The 15,641-nt window shown below is 40.6% G+C and overlaps 1 protein-coding gene across 2 annotated transcripts in view; it reads left to right on the top strand.

The window, feature by feature from the left end:
- The window catches only part of llgl1 (LLGL scribble cell polarity complex component 1), a 39,734-nt gene that overhangs the window by 11,651 nt on the left and 12,442 nt on the right, over nt 1-15,641 (top strand). For both annotated transcript variants that reach the window (XM_015017110.1, XM_015017111.1), the window contains exons 3-11: nt 9,023-9,104; nt 9,212-9,372; nt 9,458-9,604; nt 11,892-12,054; nt 12,154-12,289; nt 12,448-12,502; nt 12,896-13,050; nt 14,164-14,384; nt 15,469-15,536. In XM_015017110.1, coding sequence (XP_014872596.1) covers nt 9,023-9,104; nt 9,212-9,372; nt 9,458-9,604; nt 11,892-12,054; nt 12,154-12,289; nt 12,448-12,502; nt 12,896-13,050; nt 14,164-14,384; nt 15,469-15,536 — 1,188 coding nt within the window. The remainder of the gene's footprint in view (nt 1-9,022; nt 9,105-9,211; nt 9,373-9,457; nt 9,605-11,891; nt 12,055-12,153; nt 12,290-12,447; nt 12,503-12,895; nt 13,051-14,163; nt 14,385-15,468; nt 15,537-15,641) is intronic.

The raw sequence follows: 15,641 nt of genomic DNA, 5'->3' as shown, positions 1-15,641 counted from the left end.
GAACAGTGGTTGAAAAACACTGTTCTAAAGGACAAAACTATTTTAAGGTGATAGTTTTCTCAAAATGTTTGTAAGTTGACATGCTTTACCTTTAATTTGCAACATCACAACTTCATTTCTACATTTTATTCATTAGTATGATGTGATTTGCTGCTCTGAAACTTGGTCTAAAAACTTAAACTGAGCTGTAAAACATTTTTTTTGCTGAATTTGTTAAAAACATATAATTGCAACAGTTTTTATTTGTAGAATAATTATTAGATGTATGCTAAAAATGTGTAAAAGTACCTTTTTAGCTTGCTTTTTGCTTAGCCTTTTTTCTGAATATCAACCTTGTAATGTATTTCAAAACAATTTCAGAAAAAAACGTCTTCTTGTTGCATTAATGCTTTAGACATTAAACAGCGCAAGCAATCGCAGATTAGTGCAGCGTCTAAAGGAGTTCACGAACTGCAACAACCAATACAGTCTCTCTTTCAGACATAAAAACTGACATTTTGACCTCGTGGCTTATTAGCCGACAGTATCGCAGAAAGTAGACCAACAAGTTATCAGGAGTTTCATCGGTGGCCATTCTTCCCGAGGTCTTGTGGTTGTTCCTTGTCAACATTGTCTTGCCTGAAAACAGATGTTGGTTTTTCCCATAACACCCTTTAAGTATTTAGATCCAATCATAAGGTTGTCCTGCCTCTGATGCCTGTGCAGTAGATTGAGTTGGCTGCTTTGCAGATCCAGAAAGCTAATTGACTGTGATATTATACACTTCTACTGCATGTCTGAGTTTGTGGTATTCGTTTGGTGTGACCCTCTGTTTTTCCCTCATATCATTTTGTTCACTTGCATCGTCTTCCACAAGTTTCTACTTCGTTCGTTCCCTGTCTTCTCCTCTCACTGTCAGCTTTTCTGTCCTGAGAGGTACTGCTTTGACCACAGATTGGGGCTCAGCTGAGGGGAAGGGACAACATATTGTTTTTCTTTTTGATTCCACCTCTTTCATCCCCCTGTGTGTGTGAGTATGTGTGTTGAATGAGATCGTGTGCGGGGGTGGATGGGCGATCTCAAGCAGTCTGTCTTCTGTCCTGGAATCCATGTTGCACTGCCCTGCGTTAACCCCCCACTGCACCCCACTTTGTGTGTGTGCGTGTGTGCGGGCAGAGTAAGAGCTTTGTTGCTGAGTCTAGTCTTAATAAAGGGAGCATTTAAAATGGTTTCCAAGACAACCGGGACAGTTGCCTAGGATGAGGAGTGCTTGCAGCCGGGAGGATTTCAAAAGTCTGCATCTCAGCAAATCAGATACCAGCTCTTTTTCTTTTTTTTAGGTTAAAAATGATCACATGATACAAGTTCAGCTTTTGGTGAATCAGACTGAAACTGTGGCCGTGAATCCTCAGTATCAGCTAAACATGAGCTAATATTTACGTGCATGCAGCAGAGCTTTGCTGCATGCTGTTTAGAGATTGCTGTGGTTGACGGTGCTTTCTGTTATCTTTCTGGTCGTACGCAGCTGTTTGTGATCGGCCCATTTTGTCGTCATGTGTACTGAATCTTAATTGTCCAACTTGGTGAAATGTATTTGTTCCAAATTGTAACTTTGTTTCTCTTCTACTAATCTGTCCTGTTTCCACTTTTACTGTGACAGGGAGCAACAAACCATGGTCAGAACACCACGGTTTGTTGATCTGAAACGGTTTGTGTTTAAATACCGAAATTTCCAAGAAAAGGAGTGCTTTCAGACTATGATTCATGCAACGTCATGCAGCCGACTAATGTTCATTGGAAAAAGTACAGTCTTCTTCCCGTTTTCTTAGTTCAGCTGTTTTAGTTTTAGGCCTTAGTTTATTCTTCTTTTGTTTCTTTCTTTCTTTAACCTGTTAAAATTCAAGAAGACATTAGTACATGTGCTAAGTTGATGTGTTCAATATTTGGTGAATGAATCTCCTTTAGTATATTCTGCTGGTCACTAATAGCAACTTTATGGTGTAGTACTGAGTTCCTTTGATTGTTGGTTTACTGTAGGTTACAGTAACTATGGTGAACCAAGTGGACGATTGGGAAGTGAAAGTTAAAGAAAAGGTTTCTGTGGTAACAAACCTGGCTCTGCGTGCAAAGTGATATTCTCCTGTCCTCATAACTGGCTCTTGACGGATACATTTGTCATGAAGCGTGATGACTGGCAATACATTTTCTATATCAATGGAGGAATTTTAGTCCATTGTTTTTGTTTTAATTCAACCTCACTGGACAGTTTTCATGCATCAACTTCCTGTTTGAGTTCATGCAGCTTCATGTCAATCTGGACGCTCACAAAATCTGTCCAAATCCGTTCAGCGGTAGAAATGATGAAGTGCTGCACTCGATCGTTGAGACCAGAAACTTATGAGTGGATATTCTACCTCAGAATTTCCCGTTGAAGACCAGACTTGATGGTGTCATCGATTAGGGGAAGTCGTCCAGTTCCTGAAGTAGGAAAGCACGTCCAGCATGTTGGATGGTTTAATCCTTTTTCTGAAATGCCTTGCTGCCTTAGTGGGATGCAACTGGACCTTCCAAAAACTTTCACTTTTGTCTCGTCAGTCCACTTAATGTTTTCCAAAACTCAAAATGTTGTGTTTATTTTTGGATAGATTTGAGGCCGTCAGTGTTTAGGTTTTCTTGGCTCTTGCTCTTTCTGAAACGTTGTCATCGCCTTCCATTGCAAAGCAGCCAATCCAGGAGCTGCATTTATTTTTCTTGGCGCTGATTGGCTGTTCCCCCAAGAGCAAAAATAAGGAAGACTGAAGAAATTAGCTGTTGTGGTAGAGCTAAGACTGTTCCCACACCCCATATAAATGCAAATTGAAGTACACTCAGTGTTTGAACAATTAAATGAAATGTGTAGTCAAAGAGTTTCTTGAAGGGGGAACCCAGGCGATGTAGATGGAAAAAAAAAAATGAGTCAAGTGCCTAAAGAAAAACTCTGAAAGTCGAGTCAGGCACTCTAGTGGAAAAAGGGCTCATTTTAGTAATTTCATTTTTATTTATTTATGTTATTTTTTGGTTTGTATGGACAATCAACAAAAGGACATGAGTGTGAGATTAAAGAACATTAATTTTCTGCTTCAATGACAGATTTGCAGAATGAACACCAAAATGTTCTAGTTAATAGTTTTTCAATACATTGCACCATAATTTTTATGCTCTGTAATTTGCTCAGAAAATACTAGAAGTGTGCTGCAATAATGATGTAAATGTTTTTATTTGGTCTTGAGTAGTCCCAGCCTTTCTTGTTCTTACTTTCTACAAAACTCAAGTTTGTTTTTGTTGCAGTTTAGCTCTTAATATTTCACTTTTTGTCTCTGCCACTCGGCCCCTTGCCTAATTTACATTCCTCGTAATACAAAGACTCTTGAAATCCTGATCTTTCCCAAGCGTTTATGTCGTAACCTTTTGCACATTCTGTGTATTTGGTTTGTGTCGGGCTCCTAACCCACAAGCCCTCATAAATAAATGGCTGCACACGTACAAACACTTGGCAGCCGGCTGGAGGGGCCTGCTTTTACAGAAGAGGGGATGTGTGATCTCCCCCGATTTGAACCCAGTTGCCACGCCGCTGAATGAGTGAGTTGTTGCGTGAAAAAGAAAACATTTATCTGACCTGACAAATCAAAGCATCCGAAAACAATCAAACAGGAAAACGTGAAGTGGAGAAATGTGGATGCTTATGGCTGCTAGCTTGATGTCTACCTTTTTCTTTTCTCTCTGGATGAAGGAACCTGCAGTTTGCTTTCTAGGTTTCATTGACGATGTGGCTTTTTTTATGTTTCACTGTTTGATGAAATTCAGCTTTTAATCAGATTATTAGCAGGGTAAATAATGTTCATTTTAAAGCTTATTCTTTATATTATGTCATGTTTTTCCCTCATGAACAACATAACATAAGGAGGAACGCTGTGATATGTTGAAGGCAGTGTGTTGGAAAGAGTAGGAACGTTTTAAAGAGACAGAGACCCAATTTCAAACACCAACATTTCTTTTGTTATGTTTGATATATTTATAAAAAGCATGTTTTTTATATTTGAGAAGAATTGTATGAAAAAAAAAAGAATGATTAGTTGGTTTGTTCGTCAATAATTTGGAGTTGCGCCTCAGAGAAAAATCCGTGAACATGTGACTCAACGAATACTGAACTAGGTGGGGATCCACCGTACCGTGAGACTGGTTTTACATTTTATTTTGAAGGTTTTATTGGCTCTAGCGTCCTATTTGAGAGTGGTCAGACAGGAAAGTGGGTAATGAGAGAGGGGAGACATGCGGCAGCCGTCATCAGGCTGGGACTCGAACTTGTGACAGCTTCGTCGAGTACTCAGTGCTTTACCACCACCCCACTGCAGCATCTCCATTTTTCTTTTTAAACAATTTGAACATTTTACCTAAATCTGTGTTTACTGTCTGCAGTTTGTAGTGCGTTCAATGTAGAAAATACGTGTAGCTTTAGGGAAAATGCTTCTCAAATGACAAATGTCTTTGTAATGCATCTGTAGTCCTTTTCATAAAGCTGATAAAAGTTTTGCTTGTGTTTAACGAAATCTTCAGAAGAGATGGGTTTGTTTGGTGGGTGTAGTTGTTTAGCCGGTCTGACAGACATGACTCTTTTGTTTTCTAAAGAACTTTGAACAAACCAGTTAAACTTTCCAGACGCCCCTGAAACTCTTCTCCACACTCCCTTGAAGCTAAGTTGTCCTTCTGTGTGTGGTCAGCTTGTACACTGACTCTTAGGTCCCGGGGGGTTGTCCTCTTCCTCTCTTCCTGTCCATCTCGGTATTCCACCACATTTCTGTGTGTGTTCGAGGGTGTTGGCTGAGAGTCCAAAAGGGGGACAATGCCCTCTGTTTGTCGGTATTCAGACCGTGAAATCGCTTTATCCCTGCTCTCTCTCTGCATCACCGGGCCAACTGCACTTGTCTTTGTTTGTTTTTAAGATATATATACATACATCTCATCATAATTCTGCTCCCTAATGGCTCAAAGTGATTTGTTTACATTTTAGCACCTAGTTTTAATAGTTTCTGGATAAGTCGAGGGTAAGGAGTGCGGATTAAGACCTGGTTAGGTCTGGGTGACGGATTAGGGGACTCACTGTGTGAGTGGCGTGTTTGCATAGGGATAAAGTTTGGAGTCTGAATGGGAGAGACTGTATTGTTGACTCATGTGTTGCAGGGTCCCTTGTCACATTGGGTACATAATAATCTTGAATCTTAATGCAGCCAATTGGATGTCCAACTAGTTTAGGGTATTTCAAGGTGTTTGTATCATTCTCTATTTGTAATTTGACACTTTTTTTTTTGTCTTGTTTGTTTGGATTTCTGTGAAATGCCTCGACTTTCAATTGTTTTTTTTATTGCAAAAATATTCTAATATAGATAATTAATGATTTTAATTGTCTTATCAGAAAAACATGACCTATATTTTAGCCCTAAGCCAAACATTTCAGATGGAATAATTGATCATAGATTTGTGGAGACTAGTCTAATTTATAAACCTAGATTGCATCAAGATGACAAACGGAGGCGAAGTGTCAGCAGCGAGGATTTGTAATGCTGACCAATAAGCACAGCTCTTGGTGGGGAAAGGAGCTTAAATCAGACAAACTGAGACATTTAATGAGGTGTTAGAGCATCAGAGGCCTAATCGTTGTGAGGAAGTGCTGACATCATGACTGGAATCCCTCCACCAGCTGTTCTCTGACACAATGCAACCAGGAAGCTGATGGAGAGCGTGTGTGCGCGCATGTCCCAGAGTCATGAATCATGTGTCACACTTCAGCTTTCATGTTTCTCTGACTGGCAGTAAAAATATCTCATTATCTTTACCGCCGCCTCCCTCCCAGAGGGGTTATTTTTATTTTTTATTTTTTTGTGAGGTATGAAGACGATTGGAAGTGGAGATCCTGGCAGTCTCGGTCCTGCCAGAGGTGCCACAGGTCGGCTAAAAGTCAAGGCTGTGACAGACTCCCAAATAGTCATTAGTGGTCCTCTCTCCCCCGCCCCCTGCCTTCATTCCAGTCTGATGTGTGCTGGGAGCCATATAGATTTGTGATGAGTGAGCTGTGGCCAACATAACTTTGCTGCAGTACAAACCAACCACCGAAGACCATCTGCTTTCTGTCAAGCTATCCGATAAATAAAAAAAAAATAATAATAAACCCTCAACTTTCTTGGTTTTTGCTTTGTTCTTCGTTGGCATGCCGCAAATATGAGTATCTCATTCATTGATTCCAGCTGATATGAAGTGGTTTGACTAAAATGAATAGACGGGGGATATTTTAAAAACATATCTTCACAGGACGAACTTTTGAAGCAGTTTCTCGGTTTCTAAGATGGCTATGAAGGCCAGACGGTGGGACTTTTGCCACTTGTGGAAATACAGCGTCTCGTTAAAATATCCCCTTTGACCATTTCAATGCATTTCATGTACTGGAGCAAGTGAAAGTATACCGTTTTTGTTAACAATTACAAATGTAAAAACTCTGGCAACTGTTTTCAGAGTCGAAATTTATTGTCACACTGATAGTTTTTCATTATTATTTGTACTCCAGTAGCCTAGCAACGACATTTCTTTTCCAAATTCACAGTTGTGTCTTTGTGCAATGACAATAAAGTGAGTCCAAGTCTTTTGCCACAGTTATAGCTGCTGGTTATTTTTGTGATTTGTCTTTATTAGCTTTGCAGATTTTACTGACAAATTAGCTCAAGCTGTGTGTGTTTCAATGGAGAGTCCCTAATGATATTTACTTTTCAAGTCTTAAGGAGTCTGATTTGAACTGAATCTGGACTTTGAATGGTCCAGTCCGCCGTATGTCTCTTGCGAACTAATTGCTGATCTCCATCAGCCCTTTGGTGTTTCTTTTTTTTGTCTGGAGCTGCGGTTCGTGACCCGAACGTTCCTCCGACACCTCGACTTCCAGCTGTTTGAGGCATGTGTTGTTGTGGTGAATAAAACGCAGAGCCAGAAAGTGACAACACTCAGGAATCCCAGTATAACACTCTCATCGGCCTCCAGGGGATCAGCAGCGGGTTGCGGCGAAATAGGTGGGGATTTAATTCAAAAGTAAAATAAGACCAAGCCGGCGGAGATGAGGTGGAAACTAAGGGGTTACTACTCTCTTTTGACTAGAAAGCGGTAAGAGAGTAGTAGTAAGGTCAGAGTTAAAACACTGGGGAATAGTGGCAACAGCTTTTAGCTTATGGGTATCACACAAAATGGAGGGAAGAAGGAGAACTAACGAGGAAAATGGAGGTTGATTTCCATCCGAACGCACAGAATAGGAGCAGAAAAGACGGACTCTTAATAATACATCGCCTTTTTCCTAAACGATTCAGAACGGCTTGTAAACAGCAATATGATTGTGTGCAAAAACAAAAATGAGCAACTTATACTTGCTTGGATTCCCACAGGCTTGTGTAAGCATTGGGTCCGAGTGTGTAAGTACGAGAGCTGCACACGTCTCTCAAAGTGTGCAGCTCTAGTTTTTAAGTGTCGTCCCAAGTTGATCAACTCTGCTTTATTTAGTACGCTAAGAAAAAGAGGACTGTTAAAATCCCTGTTAATTACACACATTCTCAAACGTACAGACGAGTGGGTTCAGGCGTGTGCGTCATCTAGTGCTGATAATTGCTATGATCTTTGTTTATAGTGCTCCACTTTCTCCCCTGTTATGGCACTGAGGCACTTCGAGTTTACAGGTTAGGATTGTAACCTTCAGTGTGCGGTTGGTTTATTTTGTTTCTATTTTTGTTTTTAAGGAGCCTTGAGAATGTTTCCAGATATTTTCCTCATTTTCACGCATAGAAATTATGTGGAGAGTATAATTATATTAATGAACTGCGTAGGGGAATGTGCAGTTTTTGTTTTTGTGCATCGTGACCTTAGTAATGTTCTCTATCGAAGGCTTTAAATGTCAAATCCATTTAGATCCAGATTTTTACATGTTGTTTTCTTTTTGTAACTTTTACGAGCTCAGCTTTGTGTGAGATGCCATCACAATGACTTGAATTATAAACACGGATAATTGCCATCATGTTAAATGTCTGATTGTCATTGGCAATGTCGTGCACTGTGATGCATTGAGATTTAACTGAAAGGAAAAGAAAATGTGCAGTGTTTAAACAGAAATGAACAAAAATGTAGGTGCTAAACTTTATGCTTACAAACTTATTCCCTCAGTTTCTGCACACATTTCAATACATTTCTGCATGCAGTTGAAACTTCCTACCTACCACGTAAAATTATGAGTTTTCTATTGAACACAACTTTTAAAACAGTCCATCACAAGTTCAGGCAACTTGGCATTTTGGCTAATTTGATTGGATTACGCACAGGTATTAAGAAAAATGACTTGTCCTACAGAATCATATTTAAAAGAAGGAAATCTTAATAAACTAAAATATGATCTCCTTGCTTACATTAAAAAAAGGATATTATTTATAGCTTATTGATCACATTACAGTTTTAGTAGTTGCATAACATTAAATTTCTTCTTGAAACATGGACTTAAAATAAAATTAAAATCAGCCAAAGTCCGTGCCTGTTGAACTGTTTATTGTGCTGAATATTTTCCATTTGACCTCCTGATTTGTGTGTTTGTGTAAAAAATTGTGAGCTTTTTATGGGTAAAGAGAACTTGAATGCCTGGTAGTGACAGAAAAACTTCATCTAATTTCAGTCCGTTTACATGATACTCACAGGTCGCTAGTTAAAACAGAATTAGCTCAAAAAGGTTGAAGTTGACTCAACACCATGACTCCTAATGCTTTTTGGAAATTTAGACACAATTTTTGTAATCACTATTTTTATATTAATATTAATCTAAGCATCTAATATTAAGAGACTTGTCTGTTTTTTTTTTTCTTCTACCTTGCTATGTTCAAGCTTCTAGTGTCATTTCAAGACACCAGAATAGCAGATTTTTAGTTTTAATTATTGTAAGTAAATAAACACAGAAATGCTTCCTGAGTTGTGGATTTCCTTGACCAGAACCTTTCAGCTACGGGGCTCCAGGAGTCGAGTTCACAGGGCTGCACAAAGACACCACCGCTGTAACTCAGATCCACTTCCTACCTGGTCAGGTGAGCGTTGGAGGAAAAAAACAAGCAAAAAAAGCATCATCTTGCTTTCTGTTTGTAATATTCTTCTTCTTTCAAATGAATTTCATGGCGTTATTTCTGTGTCTTAGGGTCGTCTCCTGTCGCTGCTGGATGACAACACGATTCACCTTTGGGAACTGGTGGTGGGGCCCCACAGAGAAGTGGGTGGGGCAAAGAAAGAGGGCGGAGTCTGTCTTAAACACGTGGATAATTACACTCTGCCTGGAAGGCCTGGGATTGAGAGCTGCAGGTAGGAGGAGAAAAACCATGGAGGACTGTAGCTTGATTGTCTTTAAGCTTTTTAATTTTTAATATCTGTTTGCTCTCTATGCCAGCGCTACGCATGTGACTGTCCTCCTCTTGCTGAAGTCATGTGACCTGCTCTGCGTCGGAACAGAAGGAGGGGGCGTTTACTTTGTGGAGTTGCCCCGCCTCGAGTTAAGGGAGAGCCAGACGCTGCTGCAGGACCAGGTCACCCAGAGGTGAGACAGTCTGAGAAATGAGAAGCAGGTTCTGTTCATAAATGAAGCTCAATATAAAAAGATGAATATGAGCATCATGTCCAGATTTAGGTTTGAAGGAAAACATGAGTGTCGGCTGCATTATTCTACATTAGAATATGACTAAGAAGTGAATTTAAAAAGTGGAATGTGTAGTTTCTAGATTATTGTACACACACAGTGATATATTTTAAGTGTTTACTTCTGCTAATATAATATAGAAATATGAGCATACTGAAAAGTATGTCCATATTCTGTATAGTACATGCACTCAATACTTGGTTGGGCTCCTTTTGCATGAATTTAAAATAAAATTTTAACAGAAAAGGAAACCTTGAGCAACAATCCAGTCATTTCTTCTTTTGACATCTCTGAAGATGGTTTGATAAAACAAACGTGGCATTTGTAGCTAATGTCCTAAATACATGTGAAGTAGCTCTTTGAGGTTGAGCTCCTCTTGTTTCTGTTGCTTTTCCTTCCACTAAACATTTTATTCATAAGATTGAGTCCAGTAGTCTGAACAGTCTGCCACATTTATAATTTTATTAAATAAATGGCTGAAATGTTTGTTTATTTCAATGACATTCTTATTTGTTTTCTTTACATGTCTCTAAGTGATGCTTAATTTCTTGACATTGCAGAAAACCAAAGTAATATTTAGCTGTTAAAACATCCTGTCCAATCTGTCCTTGTTTTCCCTCATTGTCTATCACAGTATGGTTTCTGTTAAACTCTAACCGGTTCAGTCTCCTTTGCTCGTGTCCAGCTGAGCAGGTCTCACACACACACACACACACATCTGCTGATCCAAATATCAGTGTTGTTCCTCGCAGCAGCAGGCAGGTCAGGTTTAAGAGGTTTGATGGAGCACAGACAGACATTCTTCCTTTTTTAAAACTTGTTTTTACCTTATTTGACCAAAAATGTAAAAAAAAAAATTGTAATTTGTAGTCGTATGCTAACAGATGAGCGTGTGGATGAGTACAGATGTTTTCTCTGTCAGAATCGGGTTTTGGTTTGTCGATGACGTCCAACGGTAATAAAATAGTTTAGGATACCTTTTTAAAAAATTGTTGCTTAGCCATCCCTCATTACCGTAGGCTGGCAGAGAGGAGCCAGCAGGACTGAGGCGTAATGAAGGCCTTGATAAGCTCTGTGTGTGTGTGTGTGTGTGTGTGTGTGTGCGCGTGTGTGCGCGTGTGCGTGTGCGTGCAAACGAATGGAGATTTCAGACAGTGACGCTTTGTACCAGCTGCCAAAACTCAGTGTTCCGGTCGGGGAAGTGTTTCAGCTGAATATCCAAACGTGTACACACACACACAGGTCTATGGCGCATCACCAGGATTCTGCAACAGGATGCTGGATTCCCTAAAAATACTAGTGAGCACACAGGCGGAGACAATGGCATGTTTTGTTAGGAATGTTTCTGCCTCTCTGCGTGCGGAGAGGATCTTCCTCGGCAAGCTCCATCCCAGCAGTCAGATGTTTTGTCTCTGTGTGTGTGTGTGTGTGTGTGTGTGTGTGTGGAGGAGTGGACGGGCTGGCTTTGCTTCATCAATACTGAAGAGTCCAGAAAACCTCAGTGGTTTGGTTTTCTTCCCCTCTCTGCTGCTTTTTTCCCTCTTCCTTCTTCTTCTATCTTTTTCCTTGGCCGAGGGAATCCTCTGACATCTCGAGGGTGTGTCCTGCTCCACATTCCTCTGCTGCCTCAGAGGAATGTCTGTCTGATCCACAAGCTGCAACTCTGCTTCATCTCGATGTTGACAGGCTGCGTTGTAGCCTCGTCTCTCACAGATGGCTTCTGCTCTTTGATCATTTCACACGAGTTTGAACCGTTTTCTGGAAATTGGAGTAAAGTGAAAAGCTCTGCCATTTTCATCACCTCTAAGAGTTTATACTCTATAATCTTTCCCTTTCTGTGGAGTTGTTGCTGCATCCTGTTTTGATCATGGATGTCATGGTAATTTGGATCTTTTAATGATTTATTTACATTATTTTTGGGCCTTTAAAGATGATACAAGCTTCAATTTGTCCAAGTACTAATATAAATATTTCATCTTGAAATTTACATATAGTTTCCCTCATATGTTTGTGGATATGTACACACTTGCTGCCTAGTCAAACCAGGTTATTATAATGTACATTATAATGGAGGGGTCACATTAAACGGGTTGCTTAACTAATCAGAGTTCATCATTTCCTGGGCAGCTTTCAAAGCCCATCCTGGCAAAAGTTAACAGATGTTTTCCTTTTTTTTTTCTCTGCACAGCCTGCCAGATGAGTACAGATGTGGGAAGTCATTGGGTCCAGTTGAATCCCTCCAAGAGCATCCTCAGCAGCCAGGGAAGATTCTGATTGGCTACAGCCGCGGCTTGGTGGTCCTGTGGGATCTGGGCACTCGCCACGCTGACCAGCTGTTCCTCGGCAAGCAGGTACTTAAAGCTCAAAGCTGGGTCACATCATCATCATCATTATTATTATTTTTCCTCCTTGTGTGTTCATGTCTGGTGGTTGTGGTGACCTTCCTGCAGCAGCTGGAGAGCCTGGTGTGGGAACGCTCTGGAAGCCTGTTTGTCAGTTCCCATAACGATGGAGGATACGCTGTGTGGCCCGTTACCAGTGGCAACGCTTGCACTCATCAGCCAGTGTCATCCACCATCCCGTATGGTGAGAAATGTATACAGAGACGCGGCGGCTAAGTCATTTGTTAGTTCAGTCGTGTTTTGTGGAAGTTTTAGATTTAAATGAGATTTTTCTGTTGTTTGGACTAAAAGATGCGAGGGATTTTAGTTTGCATTCTCACAGTTGCAGCGTTTTCCTCACAGGTCCGTTTCCTTGCAAAGCCATCAACAAAATCCTCTGGAGGACTTCACAGACGGGGTGAGTGTTTTGATTTGTTTGATGTCGAAACCGTCTCACATTTCTGCCATAACGGAGCACAAAGAGTCGGCGTTTTAACGTCTGCTTTGTGGTCAGGGATTTTTGTACTTGAAACAAAACGGCTTCTAATTGAAACAATCGGTTGAAATTACAGAAACCCTTTTTGTTTGTAAAAGGGAGTTGAAACCCATGGATCTTTTTGAAGTAAATTTATCCACAGTCAAATTGCTCCAGTCATCACAACTTCACTGTGAGCAATATTGGCCTTCAAGACCATGGAAATGCATCAAAACTCTACTTTCCTGATGGTCTCTGTTTATCTTCTCCCGTCCTGAGAGTAACTTGTAGTAAAACGACAGTCAGCCTGGTAATCGCTACAGTTTTGTGTCTCAGTTCTCCGGTGCTGCTGTACAGCGGGGGGATGCCCAGAGCCAGCTACGGCGACCGCCACTGTCTGACCATCCAGCAGGACAAAGAGCACGTCACTCTGGACTTCACATCCCGAGTCATCGACTTCTTCACCATCCACAACATGGAGCCGGACAGAGGTGACGCTCCCACCCTCATTAGAGAATTTACAATGCCATCTACTTGGATTTATTCACTGATTTTAAAAGTGAAGCTCTCATTTTACATTTCAGAAAAAAATTGTTTCAGGGGTTTTAGGGTCATTTTGAGGAGCTAAATCCAAAAATAACAATGGTTTTGCTCAATCGGGTCAACTTTCTGAACTAACGCAACATGAACATCAAAATGCAGGACTTGTTCTCGCATCTGGATCGGTTTCCTGAGAATCTGGGACCAGTGAGTGATGAGCAGGAAGAGAGACTCCATGAGGACAGAAAAGAGACAGAGAATTTTACACAATGAAGACATAATGTTCAGTTTATGTGCACTAACCCTCATCAGTGTTTATTATTCAACTTACAGAAATCCAAGATTGTAACATTTCATTAATACACTTTGTTAGAAAACATTTTTTTTCCATTTTGGATGAGTAATGTTAACGGGAATGAGCTGATAATGTCACAAAAATGTAACCAATTTAGTCCGAAGATCGGATTTCCCTGAATCAAATTAAAATATAAAACTGACTGAGAAAAATTTGTCATCTTTAGATTGTAAAATCGTCCTAATTCAGTTGGAAAAACATAGACAACTTCCAAAAAATATTTTTTTGTAACCCAGTATTATTTATGAACAGAATATTTTATTAATTTAAAAAAAATTACGTGTATTTTCTCAGAAAATCTAAATATCATCTAAGGCCATGCAAAAAAAAAAAATCACCAGACGGTCGTTAACACCTTCCATAAACTACAACAGTTTTATTTGCACAGAAACTGTTTCGAGTTCTAGATGCAAACATATTGGTGGAAAGTTTAGTGGAAGGAAAAGGTTTATTTTAATAAAAACAAAACGTGTACTAGCAATTGGTGTAACCTGGTGAAGCAAGGCCATTAGAGAGTTTGGAGGAAGATTAAGGCGTGAAGTGCAGCTGCCATTAGTGCTTCATGCTTCACCCCACACACACACACACACACACACACACACACACACACTCCTGAACCAGACACTGGATCACTTTTCTATTCTATTTTATTAAGATGTGTTTTATTCCCTTTCCCTCTTCAATCAGCTTTTCCTCTCCCCCCTCCCAGAGTTCGACGACCCGTCGGCTTTAGTGGTGCTGCTGGAAGAGGAGCTGGTTGTGATCGACCTGCAGACCCCGGGTTGGCCCACCCTGCCCACGCCCTACCTCGCTCCCCTCCACTCGTCAGCCATCACCTGCTCCTGCCACATCTCCAGCGTGCCTCCTAAACTCTGGGAGAGGTTAATCAACGCGGGCAAGGCGCAGCGGAGCCGGCAGCACACACACATGGTGAGGAGCCGCTGGCGGAGGAAAAAGGCCTTTTCCTCAAACCCAGCAGGCTTAAAGGAAGATTTATCTGTTGGCAAGTCGCTGTAAACACCAGGGTTGGTTTTTAAAGTGGGTTAGATGTGTAATCCGGATAATCATTTTGTGGGAATCCGAGGTAAACGGCTTAACCCGACATGTTGGATGGAGCTTGGGTAACTCTCTATGTTCGGATTTATTTTAAAGTTTAAAAGAAATCAGAATAGAGAAAAGCCTTGTTTCTTCAGGGGTTTTAATGTGATGGATCACATTAAAAACCGTAAAAGTTAAGCTGAGTTAAAGTTCTGATTTAAGAAGAGGAAACAAACACGATGCGTTCTTAGTCGGCCTGTCGCGATAACAAATGTTGCTAGACGACAAATTGTTCCAGAAGTTACTGCGATAAACAGTAATGTTGTTTTGAGGCTATTTTCAAGTGATATACTGGTAATGGTGTAGTAATGCAAGAACTCATTCATCAATTAAATCCTAATGAATGTTTTACTGGGATAAAATAAACAAAACAGAAACTACAAATAAAATGAATTATGCAGATTGTCCTTCAAACAAGCGACTAGTTCAGACCGAAGCGCCAGACTGAAGACTTTTATCACCCAGTTTTTGGTAGAACCAGAGAGAAAAGATGAAAACAAATCATGCAAATGTAAATTATTGAGTGATTAACTGATTTATTGCAACAGGCCTAGTCCCTAGCTTAAACAGCAGGTGTTAGCCGTCCGTCTTTTAGCTTGGATCATCTGTTTGATCGGTGGCAGATTAGACTCGTGCAGACGGACACAAACAGCTGCCGCTGCTGCGTTCGCAAATCGCTGCTCTTTGTTGGTTCTGCGTGCGGCAAAACCAGAGAGACTGGAGGCAGCAGAAGAGCGGAGAATATGTTCACCGCAGTAAACGTTCGAGCTGACGTCACGACGACGGGGAAAACAAAGCAGAAGCATTTATTTGTTCGGGGCAATTTAGTAAGCAAACAATTACTGCTGCTTTTTTTAGGGTCCTAATTTGCCCCAACTCCTTTTCTTTTCTTTTTTTTTCTCCCCTGTTTGTGCAGAGCTGGCCCATATGTGGAGGAAAGAATCTGGCGCCTCCACCCAAACAGCAAGAGCTGCTTTTGACCGGGTTTGTGCTTTAACACACTTACTAAACCTCAGTTTTACACGCAGCATAAAGAGGAGCATGTTTTCCACGCCATTTCTGACGCTCAAGAGGAGGAACAACCACAAG

The sequence above is a fragment of the Poecilia latipinna genome, unplaced genomic scaffold (genome assembly GCF_001443285.1).
Source record: "Poecilia latipinna isolate Pla-1442-1.1 unplaced genomic scaffold, P_latipinna-1.0 Scaffold2105, whole genome shotgun sequence".
In the NCBI taxonomy this organism is placed as follows: Eukaryota; Metazoa; Chordata; class Actinopteri; order Cyprinodontiformes; family Poeciliidae; genus Poecilia; species Poecilia latipinna.
The sequence above is the reverse complement of the archived record's forward strand: the minus strand, read 5'-3'. Positions and strand labels throughout refer to the sequence as shown.